Source organism: Oryzias melastigma, linkage group LG12 (assembly GCF_002922805.2).
Source record: "Oryzias melastigma strain HK-1 linkage group LG12, ASM292280v2, whole genome shotgun sequence".
Lineage (NCBI taxonomy): Eukaryota > Metazoa > Chordata > Actinopteri > Beloniformes > Adrianichthyidae > Oryzias > Oryzias melastigma.
Window position 1 is genome coordinate 10,517,943 of NC_050523.1, and position 21,739 is coordinate 10,539,681.

At 37.9% G+C, this 21,739-nt stretch overlaps 4 protein-coding genes across 6 annotated transcripts in view; 1 reads left to right on the forward strand and 3 right to left on the reverse strand.

The window, feature by feature from the left end:
* btc (betacellulin, epidermal growth factor family member) overlaps window positions 1-1,324 on the reverse strand; it is a 7,011-nt gene extending 5,687 nt beyond the window's left edge. For both annotated transcript variants that reach the window (XM_024298696.2, XM_024298695.2), the window contains exons 1-2: window positions 595-1,324; window positions 211-318 (exon numbers count right to left, since the gene is read on the reverse strand). In XM_024298696.2, the coding sequence (XP_024154464.1) occupies window positions 211-318; window positions 595-634 (148 nt within the window). In that variant the 5' untranslated portion in view covers window positions 635-1,324. The remainder of the gene's footprint in view (window positions 1-210; window positions 319-594) is intronic.
* On the reverse strand, window positions 1,319-3,893 carry gng10 (guanine nucleotide binding protein (G protein), gamma 10). Its single transcript, XM_024298697.2, has 3 exons — window positions 3,091-3,893; window positions 2,586-2,713; window positions 1,319-2,498 (listed from the first exon to the last, which is right to left on the reverse strand). The coding sequence occupies exons 1-2, from the start codon at window positions 3,169-3,171 to the stop codon at window positions 2,588-2,590; spliced, it is 207 nt and encodes a 68-aa protein (XP_024154465.1). The 5' UTR covers window positions 3,172-3,893; the 3' UTR covers window positions 1,319-2,498; window positions 2,586-2,587.
* Window positions 3,894-8,080: 4,187 nt separating this feature from the next.
* Window positions 8,081-12,864, reverse strand: LOC112162805 (inactive phospholipid phosphatase 7). Its single transcript, XM_024298705.2, has 3 exons — window positions 12,290-12,864; window positions 11,494-12,195; window positions 8,081-10,217 (listed from the first exon to the last, which is right to left on the reverse strand). The coding sequence occupies exons 2-3, from the start codon at window positions 11,963-11,965 to the stop codon at window positions 9,829-9,831; spliced, it is 861 nt and encodes a 286-aa protein (XP_024154473.1). The 5' UTR covers window positions 11,966-12,195; window positions 12,290-12,864; the 3' UTR covers window positions 8,081-9,828.
* A 1,232-nt stretch (window positions 12,865-14,096) lies between these two features.
* fam78ab (family with sequence similarity 78 member Ab) lies at window positions 14,097-20,895 on the forward strand. 2 transcript variants are annotated; one of them, XM_036214382.1, is made up of 3 exons: window positions 14,097-14,582; window positions 15,299-15,627; window positions 19,562-20,895. In XM_036214382.1, the coding sequence occupies exons 2-3, from the start codon at window positions 15,365-15,367 to the stop codon at window positions 20,085-20,087; spliced, it is 789 nt and encodes a 262-aa protein (XP_036070275.1). In that variant the 5' UTR covers window positions 14,097-14,582; window positions 15,299-15,364; the 3' UTR covers window positions 20,088-20,895. The 2 variants fall into 2 exon arrangements, with proteins under 2 accessions (XP_036070275.1, XP_024154472.1); XM_024298704.2 differs by having other exon boundaries at window positions 14,103-14,582; window positions 15,324-15,627.
* The last annotated feature ends 844 nt before the right edge of the window (window positions 20,896-21,739 follow it).

Genomic DNA, 21,739 nt, shown 5'->3' on the forward strand with positions numbered 1-21,739 from the left:
TTTGATGAATCTTTAAAAAAAATACACATGACCCACAATTTACTCCAATTACTCAAAGGAAAACTCCTTAAAAATGTCACATTCTTTTATTTTGAAATTCTTTCATTCTGTTTATGCTGATAGTGTTCCCATCAATTCATCATTAATTGAAACTACTCATTCACGGAAAGACCTGGCGACCACCTCCTCCTCCCCTTGCTGTGTACCTACCTGTGCAGTTGTCCCGGTCGCCATGGAGATGACAGGGAGACACCGTTTGATTGGTCGACCCATCGGTGGAATTCCATTCTGCCAAGGAATATTTGCATAGGGCCAAAGCTGCAACCAAAGACCCGAGTGAAAACTCTCATGAGAATGTGTCCAAATAAGCTGCAAATGTTCAATTACGTCCTTTTGTGACTTTTATTTATTCATTTTTAGGTCTGTTAAACAAATTTTGCACTAATCCTCAAAGTAAATCCGAACAAATAAGAATTTATGATATGAAATTACAATTAAGTCAAATATCTAAAAGACATTTGTGATCACAGAACAGTTATTGTGCATAAGTCCAATCATTAACTAACCTTTGGAAAAAATCGGTAAAACTCTTACCTGTTATTATTCCCATGTAGAGTTTGTACACCTCGGCCATCTCATTACTTGGTACAAACGCTCCTCCAATTCATGAAAAGGTCCCGTCATTGACAAATAGGAGTCAAACCGGATTAATTGCTTTCCAGAGGTCAGTGACCTTTGAGAAAAGTGTTGACAAGCAGTGAAAGTTTCCCAGTTGTGTGTCGGTTCTTCATTGATGGCGTCTACACTCATAGTCTGCCAGAGAAGCTAGAGGCTTAAACCAAAGTATACACATGCGATCCACAGACTGACTGCGCTGGACTGCAGCTAGTGAGGCTCCAAAAGGGAGGGGTTGGTCCTGAAATCCAACTCCCGCCCACACGGCCAAAGAGAAGACGTTTCCTTTCAAAGTATTTGGGTCATTTCACCTTTAAAAAAAAAAAAGAAAAAGAAAAAGAAAAAAAAGACAAAGGTGCCTTTTATATGTGACGTTCACTCTCTTAAGAATGATAGGTGGAGCAACCAGTTTATCAGCCAGGTGCTTTAGACTCTATTGATACAGTCTGGTTTTGTCTTGTGAAGCTCAGCTGGATAACAGAGCGAATTTACTCCTGCAGATTAACAGACAAAATGAGAAGCAGACTGTTGCAACACGCTGTTTGACGTCTGGACCGATTCCAGCAGAGTTTGGGCCAAAGTTCAATTAAAAATAAAAGGAAGTTTATTTATTTATTTATTTATTTTTATAAGTCACTTGTTGGGTGAAAACATAAATAAATAAATAAATAAAAATTGCCCCAAAAAAACTTTTTTCACTTTCTATGGATTTGGAATGTGTCTCCTAATAACGGCCACAAGGGGGCAGAGTGTGACACTTTCACCATGGAGTTAAAAATAGAGGTCACGTGACCTTGAAGCTTCTATGGAGAGCTTCCCTGCCTGCCTGTTGTATTAACTACAAACATTCCATGCCACGATTTGACCTGTGTGTGTTGTGGTTGTGTTGTTAAAGACCCACAACCTAATGTTTTCTCTTTACTAGTTTGTTTGTTGACAATTCCTCCCTCTGCGCGGCCATTTTGGAACCTCCATGACATCACAGCCTCTGACCAGAATACAGATACTCTCCTTCTATTTATAACTCAATGGCTTTCACGCAAATTCCTTGTGTGTTAACCATTGACTGAAAATGAGGAGGTGTGTGTGGCTTTTGTGGAAGTGGATTAATAAACGAAAATGTCCTATTACGCCTTCCACGTGTTTATCATTTAAGTGTCATAAACTATTCAGATATCAGTTACCCTTTTGTTCGCCATCAGCTAAGGCTTCATAATAAATCAATTACAGTCATTATGGGCTCCCCCGAAAATGAGCAGCAGCTGATCTTTTCAGCGCTGGGATATTTGAGCAAAGGTCAGGGGGAAAGAAATCGGGCGGGAAATAAAAATAAAACACAAAAATCTTTTTTTTTCTTTTTAAATTAACACTTTTATATGATGAAAGCACAAGCACAGAAAATAGTTTTTATTCAAATGAACCAATAAGAGTACAACAGTGTTAGAAGAATCCTAAAATATGACAAAAGGTGATTGTTTTTTTTTGTACTTTTAAAGCTCAAAAGCTAAAGGAAACGACTCACTTCGTCTTTGCCGTTTGGAACAGGAAGACTCAGTTTCCTCTCGCTGGCTACTTTCCTAACTTAGATTGAACATCAGGAAACTCAGACGCCATGAAATTCCACAGTGCTACAATTGTGTGGCACTTTATCACTCAGCAGCTTTAAATGTTAAAAACAATAAGAGAACAAGTTTACAAAATATTAAAATATATCTATACAATTTAAGGGAACATCTATTTTTTAATGTTCTTCTCAGAACAAAATGCAAGAATTCAAATTAATGGAACTTTCTCTTTTGAGTGAGATGCCTCGTCTTCTTCCTCTGTAAAAAGTCAAAAAATCCCTTTTAATATCCTTATTTTTACTCAAGTACCGGTAATATTTTTGCAGAAGATTTCGGATCTCTGACCTTCACACCACAGCGCAGGATCGAGGCTCCCTGAACGGGTTGCTGCCTGTGGGGACTCCGACCAGCAAAGCGTCCTTGCTGGCGTTCTGCAGACAGTACTGTTGGAGCTCCGCAGCTGCCTGGGAGATCTGGCAGCAAAAAGACTCGCATGTACAATTCTGTCTTTCCATAAAATGATTTTGTAGACAGCTATATTTTGCAAAAAAGAAGTTGCATCAAAGTGCATGAAAGTCTTGCAGAACTGAGAGTTTGTTGCATTAATGAAGAACCTGCTTTGTGTACTTCATGTATAATAAATGTAATGATGCTCATCTACTTAATTTATTGAATTATTTTATAATTTTTGCTCATTATTTTTTAGTATGACTTACTTTTCATTTCTTTACATTAAAAAAATAATTATTCTATAGTAACTAACACAGTTTAAAGTAAATTTCCTTCTTTTTTTTAAAAAAAAAAAAGTGTTTTTAAAGTATCTCAAAGAATTCAACTTTAAATCTCGTACCTTTATTCTTTCCACACTGGCCTCAAGTTTCAGCTGCTCCACCAACCGTCGCATGTTGGATAAATTGGAGTTCGAGGTCATGTCTCAGTTGTAAAAAATCCCTTGTTAAAAAGAAGGTGTTGAGACTCGAGCGACTGACTCGACTAATGGGCAGCAAATGCTGGACGAGAAAAGAATGTCACTGAGGGTTTTTTTTTTTTTTTTTCAAGTGACCTCAGCAGAGCGCTCTGCTGACAAACATAAAGAAGCGTGCTGGCCTCCACAAATTGAGTTTGGGATCTGTATTTTTCCAGAGGAAATGTAAGTTTCCTCACTTTCCTGTACAAGGCAACATGTAGATAAATAAAACAATCACAATTTTTAAGTTTTCATAGCTGACATTTCCTTTGAAAAGTCTTAAAATGTGTTGATATTTTATTTATTAATTTTTTTAAACCAAAAAATATCTACGTTTTTAATAAAGTCTACTTCATTTTCGTTTGATCAAAATGCAAAACTCTTTTCTTGGTTGTTTATGTGGTAACGTCAGGCTGTGACTTTGGGATATTTGACTTCCTGAGTTAGCAAAGGGAAACTTTGTCATTTTCTTGTCCTTTTTAGCTTTTTTATCTACTGTAATATAGTTTAAAAAACCAACAGTAGCGGTTTCTGATGTAAATTCCCTTTGTTCAGCCAAATTCTCTGTTATGACTTCATGAAATTGTGCAAAAATGACAAATTGCTTCTTTTTAAATAAATAATCATACACTTGGGATACTTCTGCTCAGGGGCGGAGCTAGAACCTTTTAAATGGGAGGGCGGGAAAGTAGGAAGGTTGGCCTTCCAGCAGAGTGGAAAGCCATTATGAATGAAAGGCTAAAACAAAACTAAGTTTTTTAACAAATTTATTACTATTGTTGTTTTAATTTCACTTAAAAATACTGATTTTGACAGTTTTCCCATGCTTAAAGAAGCTTGTATTGATGATTTCTTAATCTTTCCGAATAAGACTAATATTTACTAAAAAATTAGGAGAGCAATGACCCCCTCTGTCCCCCTTTAGCTCCTCCCCTGCTCCTGATTGATAAACTTTAAAGGAAGCAGAGAAAAAAAATGTACTTTTTCTGTTTTATGGGTTATTTTCCCCTTAAGTTAACACATTTTTTTCATAAAATCCAGTAAAATTGTGTATTTTTTGTGTATTTTAAAACTAATTTAGTCACACAAAGTTATAAAATCTAATATTGTGTAAATGTAATCATTATTATCTAAAATATTAGTGAAGCAACTAAATTTGTATGTATTTGGCTCTTAAAGGATTAACTATTGTAGCAAAAAACATTTTTTAAAAAAGCATAACACTAGCATATATTTATAGTATTTCTTGTTTAGTTTTTTTGTCCTTCACTTTTAGTTGGTGACAGTCTGAATGAAACAAACTTTCTTTGTAAAATATTTTATTGTAGTTCTCTTCTAAAATAGTGTAAATTTGATCTGATAAACAAATAAGACATTCACGTCTTCCGTTTTATGATCTTTATTTCATCTCTGTTGAGTGTCTTGGATCTTGTATGTTCAAAATATTAATATTGCAAAATTTTCTGTCTTATGTCTGGATTATTTGACTCCTCTACTTGTGATTGTAACTTTTTTTTTTAACTTTTTTTGTCCTTAAGATCATAAATAATGATCACCCGCTGAAATCATGAACATTCCTTCATCAAATCTCTGCTGAAAGCAGTTTCCAGTCTTCAAGCACCTGCACTCCCACACCACTAGGGGGAGCCCTCATCTCATTTTACAATTCCTCACATTTGCCTCTTCTTTCAGTTGGTTTCTACTGCCACCTCCTGTCCTGAAAGAGGACAGGAGGTGGCAGTAGAGATTCAGCTACTCACTTGCCCTCTGAAACAAGCTTTGGTGAATGGTTCAGAATGAAAATCTTGTTTCACAGTCACTTACCTTTGCTGCTTCGGTGCTGCCCCCACTGTTCAGGAGGTCTCTGTGCAACCTTTCAGAAATAAAATCACTCAGTTTTACATTTTCATTAAATCTGTTAACTTCACTGCCTTTATCCTTGATGGTTTAGGGCTGTCCAAATTGAGACTTTACACTGAATAGCTGGGATCTGTGTACATTTGGCCTATATTTTTAAAGTTATTACCTCGTTATTTATTTATATAAAAAACCTTGTGATCTGGTGAAAAAAGGTAAAGGGTGACACAACAATGACAAGAAATTAAAAAATCTGTTTTCAACAATGTACTAAATTACTATGAGAATGTACTAACATAGTAATTAATCTTGGTTTCCACCAAAAATTTAAAATTGACAAATACAAAAGGGACAAAAACCAGGACAGAATTTTTATTTATTCATTATTATTATTATTATTAATTAAATGCATTTAGTAGAACTCCTTAATGATTACATGGTGGGTTTAAATTTTAAAATGTAGAAAAACAAATCTTGTAATTTTTTTTTAAAGCATTACAGTAAAGACAATCAATCATCTTTAAAAAAAAAAAACGCCTAATGGATCAGAAATATGCTTAAAATCTGTTGGTCACAAAATGGATTTGAAGCTGAATTTGAGCACTAAACCTAAAATTGACAGTAAAATAAATAAATGTCAATAAAACAGGAAATAGAAATCGAATCAACGGTCCCCCACCCTTCAACAAAAGTAGCTGGATAAGTTCCAGCAACCCTGTGACCCTGCACAGGCTGGTATTTGTGGATGATACCCACTGACTAAACACTGGTTTTCACACCAACTTGATTGATTTGTCTGTATTTATTTTACTATTTGTCTCTTTGGTGAAGCTTTTGTATCAATCAAGGTAAAAATTGAGAAAGTTTTTTTAAAGTATGTTTATAGTAACCGGTATTTTATGCCAATTATCCCTTAAGAGTTCATTATTTTTGTTGTGTGTATAATCGTCCAACCTTTTTCCCTGTAAATGAGAATAGGTTTTTACAAAATTAAAAAAAAAACTTTCCTATCAGTGTGGATCAAAACTTTGAAAACGGATCCGTAACCTGGCAGTGATTCTACATCTCAACTACCAGAGAGTTGATTTGAAGGCCGTACCTGTAGCGTACCCAGACGGGACAGACACCTTGCACGTTGTGTCTGGGAGCTGTCTTTATTTGGGTAACTCAACAGGAGCCTCCAGACATAACAAACAAGCGTGTGGTCTGTTCCCTCTGAAACCATGGACAGAGCAGGAATAATCTCTTTCTGTTCATGGAAATATTTTGGGAACAAGCTGGAGGCCTTGATTTCAGAGAATCAAATCAATCGTAACCATCCAGGACTAGCTGTTAAATTTTGCTCCAATTCATATTAAAGTTTGATTTAAAAAAAATAACAAATAGAGACAAAGAGATTTTTTTTAATGAAGTTAGATTTGTTGCAAAAGTATTTTCCATCTGCAAAAAGCTTTTGTATTAGTGACAAAAGAAACAGTTTGTATCTGTAATAAGAAAGTTGTGCATCTGTAAAACTAACAATGACAAAGGAAGAAAAATAAAGTTTCTTGATATACTAAGAAGATGACAAAATTAAGGAAAATATCAGAATTTCCTCCATTTTTGTCTCGTCTCCTTCAAATAAAGAAACTATTTTTCTTCTTTCTTTTTACTCCTTAAATTGATATCGTGCATCTGATTGGCTGGTCCAAGCAGCACACCGATTGGATGACGATGAAAGGTTGCTGGTTGGTGGATTTATTGAGAAGCAAAATTGTACTTGCTCTTATGTGCACGTGATGTTTCACGCACGAGTGACACATTTTTATTAGGGCTGTAAACATTAATGTAACATAAATAATCAAACCAAATTGAAGCATTTATATTAAATACTGCATCTTAATTGCACCTGTGGAGCAGCAGTCCAGGTATCATCCTACTTATACCATGGTTATTTACAGAAGAAATAAACATTCAGTTTTTAGTACTTAAATCTTGTATTTTTTCCAGTTTAGATCGCTTTTTCACAAAAAGCGGACTATTTGAACCCTAGTTATCTTACTGTAGATGTGCTTTGTACACACAAACTACAATTCTAGTATAAAAAATGTTCCTCAATGAAACAAATGTGTGCGTCAATATGAACATCTTATAGCATTGTGTGAATCGCACATCCTGAAGTGGTGTAACTTTTTCTAATTTAAAATGGTAAATGAGGAAAGAAAAAAAGATCCTCGTTTTACACAATTGTCTCTATTACACAAGTTTGTCATGGGACTTCATCTGACTTGCTCATATTTTATTTTTAATACTGAGTCATTGGTTTCATTGGCTTATATTGGAACATATTTTAATGTTTGAAAGCTGACAAACAATAACAAAAATGATAATTATAAAAGAAGGAAAATTATGAAATATGTTTCTGTTTCTTCTACTTGATGCATTGTAGTAGGTACATCTAAGTCTGTTTTTGCCAAAATACTTTCATTTTTGAGGACCAGAAATAAAATAAAGAAAAAGGTTTGTATGGAAAAAAAAAACCCTTGAAATAAGATGTTGTATATTAATCAATGTTAAATGTTCAAACTACTAAATTTAATTTTTAAATCATGTGAATAGGAAAACAGCACAAATAATTATTTCTTAATTGTTATTTTTAAACGGCTTATAAGGTATTTTAGTCATTCCAAATTAAAAAAATATAGTTGACACATAGTGCTGGGTGCTGCATATTATTGATTTAATGACAGAAACTGGTCAAATTTTAAGACATTAGTCCCACAGGCCAGACTTTGGACATGCATGATGGAACTGATGTGCAAAAAATTTGAATTGTTCAATTTGAAAAAATATATGTTTGTAGTAAAAACAGACATAATGTTGCTGTTTTTCCAGGTCGTAATGGAAGAAAATGAAGCATTTTTAGGGAGAATTTTCCTTCTGAGCTCCAACAAGCTCTACTTTTTCTTTTACTTTTTTTCAGCACTAAATGATTATTTTTGGTTTTTGGAGCTATCATAAAATATTTTTAACTGAATTTCTTCCCAAATACACAGGCCAGCTGCATTAAAGTAAAAAAAACAACAAAAAAACGGAAGTATTTCTGGATATTTTAAAACTAAAGAAAAATTCCACTATGTCGCCCAGATTGTCTTCCTCGAGGTCCAACTCTGGAGCCAGGTCAAGGGTTGGAGCCCGCAGGAGAGCTCCGTGGTGGTGCACAGATTTAGTTTATATCCGTGGAACAACAGTAGAAAAAACAAAGTTCTTTTCAACTTGTTGAATAGATTTTATTAATGACATGAAGCAAAAAAATGAAAAATACATGTTATACATAGAACTTACTGTATAGAAAATAAAAATCCACAAATATCATATAAACCCTTTTTTTTTTTTAAACAGAAAGTTTCCTACGGAGTCCCTTAAAGGACATCAAGATTAAGAAAAAAGTGGTTTCTTGTGCACACCAGTTACTATGTTTTTATTGATCTTCATTATGTTTTTTTCTATTTCTACTTCATTTTTTTTCTTTGATATCCATTCATATGTCGCCCCTGAAGGGATATCAAAGTAAGTAAAATATTGAAGTAAAAAAAAAAAAAGTTTCAGGTGTGCACCATTTACTATCTAGTGCACACCACTTACTATGTTTTTTTCCTTTACTTTGATATATATTTTTATCTCCTCATATTTTTTTACTTCAATGTCCTTTTATATGGAGCCCCTAAAGGGACATTAAAGCAACAAAAAACAAGGTTTAAAAAAAAACACAACTAGCTTGTGGTGTGCACCAATTACAATCAAGTGCGCACCACTTACTATGTTTTTTTTTTCTTTTACCTCCTTTTTTTTAACTCACATTTCTTTTACCTTGATGTCCTTTTATACGGAGCCCCTAAGGGGACATAAAAAATAAAACATAAAAAAACACTTTCTGGTGTGCAGCAATTAGTATCTGGTGCGCACCAGATAGTAACTGGTCACTTATTTATTTATCATTTTTTTATTTCGCTGTCTCTTGAGGGGCTCAGTAGTTTCCTTCTGGATTTTAAACCAAATGCAAAAGTTATGCATGTTTATGTCAAACTGGCATCTATATCAGCTCATTTGGTGTCACAAAATCTATAAAACACACACTTACGCGTTTAGCAAGGGTTTGTTGAAACTTCTACAATTAAAGAGAATATTAATTTTTGACGATTCTACCAAAATAGTAACGCTTTCTAACATTTCAAAAGCAGAATTGATGAACTTACTAAGGCATGAAGTTTTTAGCTGCCAATTTTATTTAATGAAATGAGGTCGTGTAAATCAATCGTGAAAAATAGGAAGAAAATTGACATGCGAGTTGGAAAAATCTCTATCACCAACACCATCAAGACAACTGTATAGACTTTAACACCTCGTCCATTTTCTCAACACCAAACTGTGCTTCAAGCTCCCTCTTGGTCTCAGTGTTACGCAAAGTCAAAGAGAGAAGGAAAAGAGAAATAGAGATGCTACAGAGTTTGATTCTAACACATTTCAATGATTCTACACTTTTCAAAAATTATTAATAAAAAATTTCCAAATGTAAATCCTCCAAACTTCCTATTTAAGTGAGACTAAGCAGCAGATGATGCTTAAAGCTGTATTTCTTGCCCAGCCTTTCTTGGGCATAGCATGCAGGTCAAACGTTAGTATTTGTTCACATCCCGCAGTCAAATCTTCTGCCTCTTGTGAAAATAACTTCACAAAACCAACAACGAGGCCAAAATATCAAATAAGCAGCCTTGCATCAAAAGCTCAGAAAAAAGGGCTCCAGCTCAGCGTGCTGATGGAAATAATATTCTGACAGGTGTTCGACGAGAGCCACACTGTCTCCATCAGGCTGAAGTGCAGCATTCCCAATGCGAAGCCGCACACCATATCCGTCAGGTGGTGTTTGCCCAGGAGCACCCGAGACATGCCCACCAGGAAGGCCCACAGCACCAGCAGGATGCGCAGAGGCACCGCCAGAACCAGGTGGGACAGCAGGAACTTAGAGACCATGGCTGCCCGACTGGCGTGGGCGCCGGGGAAGGAGTACTTGTCCATGGCGATACAGTCCAGGAAGCCTGGCGACATCTCCCAGGGTCCTCTTCGCTTCACCAGTCTTTGGAGTCCGGCCACTGTCATGATGTCGAGGATCAGAGCTGTCGCAGGAATCAAAGGGGAAAGGGTTAACAACACCAATAAGTCAACCATCAAAGAAAAGTGTGACGTTAATTATTTGACTCTTCTTTCTTTATAAATAAGAATTAAATACTTAATCTGATAACTCTATCAATGAGAATTGTAACTCTCTGTTGTGGGACATTCTTTTTGATCATTAGGGATTAATGTATAATTTGTTATAGGGGACGTTCAAAGACCCACTCCAATGAAAATGCTGTTTTTAACAAGTTCTTGGAGCATTTTTCTCCTGATTTTTACACCTATCATGCACATGCTTAAATTACAAATCAACACATGTAAAAACCAAACACAAAATTTTAAAGACCCACTCCAATCATCTTTTGATCTATTGTGAAAGCAGTCCTAAGGTCTTTTTAGCCCTAATCAAAAAACGTGTGTTGTTTTCTGTAATTTTTATCATTATTATTATTATTTTAATGGGTTTCCTTCTGTCTTTTTATTATAATTATTAACTTGGTGCCTCCTGTAGACTTTTATTTGATAAAATTGAGAAGATATCATGTTTTATCTGTCATCTATTGTACTGTTGTGCTGTTTCTTTATTACTCAGGTCGTCGTTGTAAACGAGAAATTATTCTCAATCGACCTACCTGAATGAATAAAGGTTCAACATCAACAAAAGAGCGACAGTAGTTCATTTGAAATTTAACTCTGAGTTGTGGGAGGAACCATGGCAGAGCAACCCCGCCCCCTTTTCCCATCCCTGTTAACTGAGAGCTCTTTGTTTACATTCTCCTGCTAGTTTCTTCCATCCCCAAACTAATATTTTCAGTGCTACAAAAATGGCGAGCGATATCAAAGCCATTCAGCTGTGCGTTTTGGGGCTAGATTCCAGCTCCTATGACATTAATGGATCTATTTGTCTGCATTTGGATGCATCAGACACACCTCCTGATTCACATCAATTTGAATAAAAAATATTCATAAATGCAATTTTTAGCTTAAATTTCTTTGTAAATGTCCTCCCTCATCTGAATTAAATAATAAAATCATGTTAAAAAACACAAAATTCTTTGGATTAAGCTTTTATCCCTCGGTTTTCTATTAAATGTGGAGCCAAAATAAACTTGCATTTTGTGTTAATTAAAGATTCCAAGCTTTACAAATTGCCTATTGATAATTTTGGACCTTCTTTTTTCTTTTTACAAGAGTTCTTTTTAAATGTGTTCAATTATTATCAATTAGTGTTTGATTTTTAGGAGTGATGGGGGACAGATTAGATGTTGCATTTACCCAGCAGCAGGTTCACCAGGACCTCTTGTCCAGCCAGAGTGTTGCTCCGTGTGAGACACACGATAGTGCCAAGGATCCACGTGATTCCGTGCCCAGTCAGGGCCAGCAGAGAGACCATGGAGCGGCAGCCTCCCCAGGAGGACGACGTGTAGGCGCACACCCCCATGCGCTTGGACAGACAGATGTCAATGGCGAGGAGGGAGTTCATGGCTATTCCCTTGAAGGAAGGGTTGAGCTGCATGCAGTCTTCCTCCGGCATTTTGGTGGACTCCCTCCGGTCCCTGCTGCCGCTGTCGGTAGGTTCCTCGCTCTGTTGGCTGCTTTGGGGCTTCATGGGAGCCGCGCGTCTGGAGCCGCGGCGGCTCTCTGCGGGGCCACCGCTGGGCTGCTGGTTGAGGGATATGAACTCGGGTCGATTCAGGACCCCGTTTCTCTCCCGGACCCTGGATCTCACATTGAAAGTCGATGGCATTTCTTTTTTTTAAGAGCTTTAATCACAATCTCTGAAAGATAATTCAAGTGGTGCGTCCTCACAGTGAAATGTCCCAGAATAAACCACCAGAGCCCCCCCTCCTGTGTCTCCTGGCCTTAATATTAGATATATTTAGAGGCTCCGGAATGCGCAGTGTCCATGCTGTTTATACCTCGCACACACGCTGGATTGGGTTGCATCTGCGCCCAGCCAATGATGGGGAGCACGATCTGCAACATGGGCACAAAACAACATTTCTGTGAGCGCAGCAACAACACACAGATGCTCGGCTGCATGTGGAAAACAAACCATGGAGCTCCTCACCTATAGGAGTAACGATGCGCATCCCTCGTCCTGTACCCGCAGGCTCATCGCGTACAAAGACAACAACAAGAAAGGGAGTTTAAAATCAAAAGAAGCCAATTCCATCAACAAAAGAGGAGACAAAAGCAGCTCCGTAACAACAGGAGCCCGGGTTGCTTCCGCCCGTATTTGACGTATCTTGCGCGCAATTGCGATTCAGATTCCAGAGGCGCGCCCTGCTGTGGCGCGGAGTTCTCCAAGGTGCTTAAACAGACAGACCGCAGTCCTGCAGCCCTAAAACGGTATTGGAACAGAAATACGTAAAATTGAGCACATTCTAACGATTTACAACAGCAACAAAATAATAGCTAAAAAAGCGAACAAATCAGTTCTGTTGTCTGGCATTTTAGCAGAAAACACATTGTATACACATTATGCATTTTAGATGATTCAAAAAAGCACCAGTTAAAAGAAATGAGGCTGAGAAACAGTTGTCTCCCTTCATGTTTGGCAAAATTCTGTTTCTATGGAGCCCTGGTCATGCCATTAAAAAATGGCTACCCCAAATTTATATTTTGTGACCACAAATTAGTATTTTGTGTTCACAAATTTGCACTTTGTTTCCACAGTTTATTAATTTGTGACTACAAATTAGTATTTTGTGTTCACAATTTAATTATTTGTGACCACAAATTTGAATTTTTATAAGCATCTTTAGGCATAAATTAGAATTTTGTGCGCCCAAATTACTACAAAGTACTAGTGCCCTTTTTGTGGGCACTAAATAGTATTCCTATAGTGTGTTCACAAAACCAGTATTTTGTATTATAAATGAGCCCACAAAGTACCATTAACTGTGCACGAATTTGCATTTAGTGCCCACAAAGTAATGTGCACAAATTAGCCTTTTTTTTATCAGCAAGTTTGCATTTTGTATGCAGAAATTGGAATTTTGAGGGCAAAAATTAGTCTTTAGTCTTTTTTGTGCACAAATTAGAATTTTGTGTGCTCAGAAGTTAGCAAGTTTTCATCTGAAATTAGCATTTTAAGCGTATAAATTAACATTTTGTGCAGAGAAATTCGAATTTTGTGTACCCAGATTAGCCTTTTGTGGGCATGTTTCAGAATTCGTGCCCAAATTAGTCTTTTGTGGCCACTTATTTGAGTGCGCAAATCAGCATTTTAAGGGGACCAATTAGTACCCTGTTTTTGTATTCACAAGTCAGCTTTTTGCAGTGTAAATTTGCATTTTGTAATTAGCATTTTTTATGAGTACGTTAACCTTTTTTGTGTACAAAATTGGCGTTAGTGACACAAATTAGTCTTTCTAGTCCACAAATTAGCATTTTGAGGGCAAAATTTAGCATTTTTGTTTTTTCTAATCAACATTTTGTTCACTTAAGTTAGCATTTTTTGCACAGAAATTAGCATTTTGAGCAGAAAATTAGTGTTTGTGGAGATATTAGCATCCTGTTTAAACAAATTATCATAATTTGTGGGCAGAGATTGACATTTTGTGTTCAGAAATTGCATTTTGAGTAAACAAACGAGTGTTTTATGGCCACAAATTTGTAGTAAGAATCGAAGGTATGAAAAACAAATTTGCATGCACAAAATACCAATTTGTGAGCACAAAATGCTAGTTTGTGCCCACAAACTGCAAGCAAAATGCTAATTTGTAGTCACGAAAAAGGGATTTACTTTTGCACAAAATGCAATTTTGTGACCACAGATTATTAATCTAAGGGAATAACTTTATTTTATGGCTCCCTAGTTTAAAAAAACGAGGAATATATTAGCATAGACTACATTTCCCACTATGCGCTTAGGCTAAAGCGGAAGTGACGTCACGAGAATCCGTAAAACCTTCTTCGCAGGCAGCTCAAATAGACCAATGCGGAGCGGGGTGAACCTGCCGCTGCTGCGATGGGACGAGCACGGAGGACCGACAGCCTGTGCAGGAATTCAGGCTGAGCTGCATCTCACAGAGACAGAGAGAGGACTGTCGATATGTGACTGCCTACCCCCTCCAAGAAAGAGGCGGTTTTATTTTTATTTTTATTTATTTTTGATTTCTTTCAACTCGCGGATTATTATGACTCGTTTTTGAGAATGGGTCCGTTGAAATGGGCGCAGAAGTTGACCCGACCGTGTCCTTTGGATGTTGCGGTGGAGCACCTCTGACCTCTCTGGATGGGACGCTGCCCTCCGCTGCAGGCACGCGGGGAGAATAACGGAATCACCTCGATTAACGCACAATCGGTCTGCGCCGCCGCCACGATTTCACTGGAAACGACCCACCTAATCGTCATAGGTACACTTATTTTTATTTTATTTCTATATTTGCGCGTTACTTTAAAAGTATCCCAAAATAGAGATCCGCTCATGTAACTGCCGCGCACCTTTAATCCGCAGTTGTTGGCCGTATGACACGCATTATTATAGTAAATACATAAACGCATTCATCACATTATAAGGGATGAGCTCCGCTGGAGGAAACCTGTCAGTTTACGCGTGGAGACTCCGGTGTTTGTGAAATAATAGAGACGGAAATTCTACCCCTTGTAACATTATATATATTTTTAATTATTTAGTTAATTAACTTTCTTTCTATAGTAGCAGATGTTAAGATGCACCCCGCTTTTTTTATCCAAAAAGCGCAATGAGGATTTTACGCACCGGAAGGCTCCCCATCTCCAAACCTAAAGTGAAAACAACTCACTTATTTATTTATTTGTTTTGACAAATATCTTGTTGTTCAGCTTTTTTCACATCCTGTCAGAAGTTGCCACAGTGAATCAGCTTTTATTGATTTCCACAAGTGGTTTGGCAGAGTTTTACGCCCTTATCCAGGCTGGGGACCAGTAGGAGTTTGGACCCCCTTGTGGATACATCAATTAGGCAGAATGGGTTGATTAAGATTGCACAACCCAGGTTTTCTGCTCAGAATTAAGTCTCAAAAAGAAGAAACATATTGTTCATGCATGACTTATATATGTTTTAATTCTTCTAGAGACTTAATTCCAACAGTTTCCATGCTTATCTCCTCCTCCAGACCTCTGGACGCTGCTGTGGATTGGGTTGCAGTTCAATGCCATGGGCTGCATCCAGAGTATCAGGTGTAAGCCCAAGAGTTTCCGAGAGAGTATCACCGTCCTGGAGCTGAACGCGTCCATCGACTCCAACCCCACCATCATCGACGAGGGATCCGGCGTGGTTTTGCGCTACAGGACCCCTCACTTTCGGGCCACCGCACGCGTCCAGGTGCCGCCCCTGCCAGCCAAGGAGACATGGACCATCGGCTGGATTCAGGCGTGTGACCACATGGAGTTCTTCAATACTTACGGGGACAAAGGGATGTGAGTATGCAGAGCTTGAAGTGATTAAGACTTTGGGATTGTGACAGTTTATTATTTTCGAAATATATTTCGAAAAGGCTGTCTACTTCAAAGGTATTTTACAAATTTGGAATGATGGAGTTTATTGAACTTTGATCTATAAAACTTGAAAAATATTGTAGAAAATCACATTATTTGTTTAAAAGAATTGTTAAAATGTGTTTTTCTTCTTTTGGTTGAGCTTTTGTGTACCGTAAAAACTTAAATCTAATCATGTTAAGCCGTAAGTTCACTGGAATTACAAGCAAAACGGGAAATAAAATATAAGAATACAACAGAAAACATCAGGCAAAAGAAACAGGAAATGGTTTTTTCACAAGACTTCACAGAACAGATTGCAAGAGTTCTGAGTTCCTGTTTTTGCTCTGCAATCATGCTAAAGTTACTTTTTGAAGGAAATACTACTATGTAGCAATACTAGGCTGTCGCCGTTTTATTCATAAACCTTCTTAAGTTTAAAAAAAGAAAATGAAGTGAAATAAAGTAGTGCATGTGCCAACAAAACCTGGGTGATTTGAGGCTACAACAAATGGAAAATATCTGCTGCCTGATCCATCCGCTTGTCAATACGGTTATTTTAGTCCAGCGGTTCCTCGCTCAGACAGAAACAGTTTCAGCTATAACGGCCCTCTCTGCACGTCGGGCAATCCCTTCCTGCTCTCGTGTTTGCTCAGCTTCTGTTTTACCGTAAGCGGTGAACAACCACACGCGCTGATCCTAACTGCGTGTTATCTGCAGACGCCGCAGGAGAGGATGCTACAGAGCTGCCAGACTTAGATTAAAAACTGAACTCTCCCTGACACCTCCACCCTGGCCACAACCCTACGTATATGTTCAGCAATGAAGCCTCTAAAAAACATTTATCTCCATTTATGTCTGTAATGTGCCCCTTCCTGGTGCATTTTCTTATTATGTCGTATTCATTTTTAGGCTGCGGTCAATATGGCTCCGTAGCTGAGCAGTCAGCATGTGGACAGAATAGCTGAGGATAGTGTTATGGAGGACGTTTTTTCTCATTCCGTTGCACTTTCAGGCTCCAGTACAGGTAATTAGAAATTGAACATGAAAAAAAAAAAAAAAAAGCATCAAATAAATGCTTTAAATTCAGCTTTGCTGCTTTTTTAAACCTCTGTGGTTCTGAAACAAACTTGCTGATGAGTTGTGGTTTTCAGATTTTTATCTGAAGTAGAGCCGGTGTCACTATCTTTGATGACAGGAAGTGCTTCTTAAAAGTCTCAAGTCATGCACAATGACTTGAAACCCACCTGGCAGTAAAGTTGCAGAAAGCAGAAATATAAGCCTCCGTAGAGCTGTGATGAACCGTTTCCAGTACAACATCGACGCTCTAATCTGGCCCAGATCTCTGACATTTCATCTGTCACAGATTTCTGTCAGGGCTTAAGTCAGTTTTGTCTTAGACGAAAACCTGCCACAGAGCTTTCAGCTTTGATCCGTGCTGCTAGATCAGCTTATGATCAGTGTGCAGAGGTGACAGGAAATTGCAACGAAGCACTTGTGAATTCCTGCTCAGCCTGAGAAACCGAAGCTGCTGGTCTGCGACACCATACTTTGCATTTAAGCAGATTGATTAATTTTTTTAAAAAAGTAAGTAAAGTAAAGTAAGCTTCCTACAAAGGATTTTTCAGTTAAGTTAGATGATTTTACTGGAAACAAATACTTCTAAAAACAGTCGGTCTTGCTCACCTCCCAGCGTATTTATAAACCCCAGTGTGAGTCCACGTGGGGCTGGAGATCCCGCTGTTATCTCCTCTGTCATCTCCTCTGTCCTGCTGATCTTCAGTTTCAGGGAATGAAAGGTAATCCCCTGTCCCGCTGGAGACAGAAAATCGATGAAACAGAAGGTCGCTGGAGTTGTTCCGTGACACCTGCTGTGATTGTCTCCGTATTTTATGCTGCATTTTTAGCTCAGCGGAGCAAAAATGTTAACAAACTCTTGAGATTTCAGATGTTTTATTTGGTGCTGTTCTGTGTTGTTAGATCCACAATAATAAAGCTTTCACCAATAAAAAAAAGCTTGATTAGTCAAAATCAGCTAGATACGAATACTGCTGGTGCAATACTACAGGAGCAACGTGGGGTTCAGTGACACAAGATGGGAACTGAACCTGCAACCTTCCAGTCAGAGGTCAACCAATAAACGCATAATTAACAACAAAAGTCCAGTCGTTTTTCAGCTCTTAAAATAAACACCAGTTTTTGTCATTTCCAGCTTATTGCACCGGATATTACAGCTTCCCTGTATCACCTCCTTTCATTAAGTAATAGGCTTCCAGTAAAAACATGCATCACTCTTTGACTCCATCAGTTGAGAATAATTCGTTATTGCATACAACTGATGAACTAAACGAAAAATTGTCCAGAAACAGAGTTAAAATGTGCAATTTTCTTCGAAGTTCTCATCCTGTAAAGTTACGCCTTTCCTTATAAATTGCTGCAGCTACTGCCTAAGCAACCTCAGAGAGTTAACTTTGAACTGATAAATCCTCCCTTAACTGTAAAGCTACCAACTCATGTTAAAAGCCCATTTAGCATATGGGCTATGTCCAAATTCCTTCTCTACTCGCTGTATAGTGCACTATGTAGAGTACATGTGTCAACGTCAAGGTCATGGGTAATTATATCTGGCCCTTCTGATCATTTTATCTTATTGTTATTAATGCCCCGATGTTATCTTGCACTTATTTCTAACTTGTATAATTTTGACAAAACATATTTTTACATAGAGTAAAATGATTGATTTATTCTGGACAAATATTCCTGCCTTTTTAGTATATATTTATGTTAAAAGTTACAGTTTTTAAGTTTTAAAAATTTAGACTTAGTGTGTTCAATAGATGTTTATCCTGTTCGACTTAAGGTGTGTTTTGGAGTGTGGCCCCTTGTGCGATTGAGTTTGACACCTCTAATATAATGCATTAGTCATTTTGTAGTCCTGTCCGAATGTAAATTCCAAAACTGAGTTCCCTAGAAATGTCCCAGAAGTCTTTACGAAAAACTAGCTTGCATCGATGCTCACTACATTACTGAATATGGACCACAATGCATTGGGGTTGAACAAGAAAAAATGTTTTTAAATGTAATTTTTTCATATAAACCATCCCTATTTTCATCATCAGAACAGTGTAGTCATAAATAGGCGTTGTAAAATGTATTGATTAGATTGAAATCGGTGACATCATATCCAGCGTTTAAAAAAGTAAAGAAAAAAAGTGAGCATGGTGTCCGAATTGCTTTAGGTTTGGTGCGAAATGTAAAATTTGGTGTACATTTTTGCAAATCTTTCTCCATGACTTGGTGTCATATAGAGTAATACCAGGCGGACACAAGATGCAAATATTAATTTCTCTGCCATGATCAATTTAATAAAAGTTGGCACTTCCGTGAATTAAAGGGGATGCTGTCCTTACGTCACTGCTAAATCCAAGTCCATGATTGGTCAATGTGTCAGCCTGGTTTAACTTCCAATGGTGGCTTTACATTTAGACCAAAAACGGTCATAGAAGCTTGCGTAGCTGTGCATAAACGTGGGAGTTTTGAACATAGAAGCCCAAAATGTGCATTTACATAGACTTATCTATAGAATTGGCAGCTGACACACATGTTGCCAAATGCAGCGTGATTGTAGCTGATGAGTCATCAACGGAAAGTTTAACTGCACCTCTGTGGATCCTGGATTTTAAAGATCAGATTTTTGGAGCTCCACTTAAAAAAGTATTAATCTGTCCTGTAAAGTCCTGTAGTGTCCAACATGTCTTGGTGAAAAACATGTCTAAGGCAGCTGTGGAGCTTCATGGCAACTGTTCTCATCTTGTTTTTGAATAAATCTTCAATGTCATGATCAAAATATCAAGCCTTAAAATCGCCTTTTTTTCAGGTCAAGTTGGGAGCTTCCTGACCTTCGAGATGGCAAAATCCAGGCCATCAGCGACTCGGATGGAGTCAACTACCCGTGGTACGGCAACACGACAGAAACCTGCATTGTGGTGGGCCCCACCAAGAAGGACAGCAAGTTCACTGTTAGTATGAATGACAATTTCTACCCCAGTGTGACCTGGGGAGTGCCGGTCAGTGACAGCAATGTGCCTAAGCTTAGCAGCATCCACCGTGACCAGAGCTTTACCACTTGGTTGGTGGCCATCAATCAAGCCACCTCAGAAACACTGGTTTTAAAGACCATCCGCTGGAGGATGCGTCTTCACATTCACGTGGATCCAGAGAAGCCCCTGAGCCACAGGGCTGTCTTAATGGAACCTGTGGCCCAGGAGCAGCCTCAAATATTAGGGAAGAATGAGCCCATCCCCCCGAACGCCATGGTCAAGCCCAATGCCAACGATGCGCAGGTGCTGATGTGGCGGCCAAAGAATGGTGACCCCGTTGTGGTCATCCCACCTAAATACTGACCTGCTCCTCTGACCAGACTGGCCTTGGATACCTCGACAGTATCACCTTTTCCCATTTCCTTGCGTATTACCAGCTCCTCTTTTTAAAATAATTTACTCCTTTTTTTTTATTCCTCTCAAGTTTTACAATGAAACCAGCGTTGAAAAAAAAACAGACCAGTTGTTGCTTTTAAGGGGAAGAGGGGCTCAAAAAACTGCAAATCTGGAGGGAATCAGCTGCAACCATTCTACCTTTACAGGTCGGGACTCACTGTGCTAAACTGCATTTTGAACTTTTCATTGAGGCTTTTTTGAGCCAAGTGATTGTGAGTGTGGGGGGGTTTAACCTTCGTCCAGCTCTCGATCACATCTGCACAATTAAAGCAGCTTTGACTTGTGGACTTGAAGAGTTGCGGAACATGTTGAGTTTCAATACTTTTTTTTTTACAAGCATGCAAGACATTCGATCCATGCTGCCTTAGGTTTACATGGCTTTCCACTGCAAATGTTTTTAGCCTTAAAAGCGAAAAAAAGCATAACAAAAAACAGTGCAATGCAGTATCTGGTTATTTTTTCCTGACTGTTGGTGCTGATTTGTGGGTTTAGGACAAGGAAGGACAAGTCTCACTGATAGTAGTTTAACTTACAAAGCTCCAGTGTATGAAAACAGCTTTGCGAGTAAATTATGCAACAGATGAGAGGCTCTTTTTGCAGAAAGTCACCTCACCGCCCATCACTAGTGCTAAGCACAACAAACTAAAAATGCAGTAAAAAGATGAACTAAAGAGCACTCATATGTTGACCGGCTATTAAAAATTGCATGCATCAATCCATCTCAGGGCCTCATTTTATCTCCTTTCTCTTCTTTTTATTCATCTTACCCATCAGCTGTTTACATTGCTCTTAGTGAACAATTTGTTTAAAGTCCCACTCCAATAATCTTTTGATTTATTTTAAAGGCGTTCCCAGTTGTCTTTTAAAGGATTATGCAGTTTTAAGCCAAGAAAAAGTCATTTTTCTAGGACAAAGTTTCTGCAGAGCGGCAGTAGTCGATAAAAAATTGTAAGATAGATTTTAACTTGATGGTCTGAGGTCTAACATCAGCAGTGTAACATAAATTTTAGCTTGTGTTGCAGAGCTAATGTGAGCTTGAGGGTGTAAAGGGCTAACATTAGCGGTGCAAAAAAAATGTTAACTTGTGTTGTACCACCAATGCTAACTTAAGGTTGTGAGTGGCTAACATTAGTGGTGCAACACAAGCTAACATTTATGTTGTATATCTAATGTCAGCTTGAGGGTGTGAGGAGCTAACATTAGCGGTGCAGCACAAGCTAACTTTATTATTGGACAGCTAATGTTAGCCCCTCATACCCTCAAGCTAACATTAGCGGTGCAACACAAATGTCAAGTAACATTGTAGCTATCCAGCCGTATAGTTTTGAATCCCAGCTCAGACAAGGAAAACAAACACTTACATTTTTCAAACTGGGTTTTCACTTGCACCTGGTCATCACGATTTGAATAAAAAAAATAATTAGAAATGCAGTTTTGTTCTTACATTCTTTCATATTGGTCCTCCATTATTATAAAAATATTCCAAGAACATGTACAAAACCACGATTTTCATTGGAGTGGATCTTTACTGACTAATTTTTCTCTTTAAAGGCAGTGAT

Excerpts from the sequence above, each read along its gene's own strand:
- gng10 (XM_024298697.2), bottom strand. The coding sequence starts at position 3,171 with ATGACCTCGAACTCCAATTTATCCAACATGCGACGGTTGGTGGAGCAG. Across the intron at positions 2,714-3,090 it reads CCAGTGTGGAAAGAATAAAG|ATCTCCCAGGCAGCTGCGGA; the intron begins GTACGAGATTTA and ends TTTTGCTGCCAG.
- LOC112162805 (XM_024298705.2), bottom strand. The coding sequence starts at position 11,965 with ATGCCATCGACTTTCAATGTGAGATCCAGGGTCCGGGAGAGAAACGGG. Across the intron at positions 10,218-11,493 it reads CCTGGTGAACCTGCTGCTGG|CTCTGATCCTCGACATCATG; the intron begins GTAAATGCAACA and ends TTCCTGCGACAG.
- fam78ab (XM_024298704.2), top strand. The coding sequence starts at position 14,462 with ATGGGACGCTGCCCTCCGCTGCAGGCACGCGGGGAGAATAACGGAATC. Across the intron at positions 14,583-15,323 it reads GACCCACCTAATCGTCATAG|ACCTCTGGACGCTGCTGTGG; the intron begins GTACACTTATTT and ends CTCCTCCTCCAG. Across the intron at positions 15,628-19,561 it reads ACTTACGGGGACAAAGGGAT|GTCAAGTTGGGAGCTTCCTG; the intron begins GTGAGTATGCAG and ends CCTTTTTTTCAG.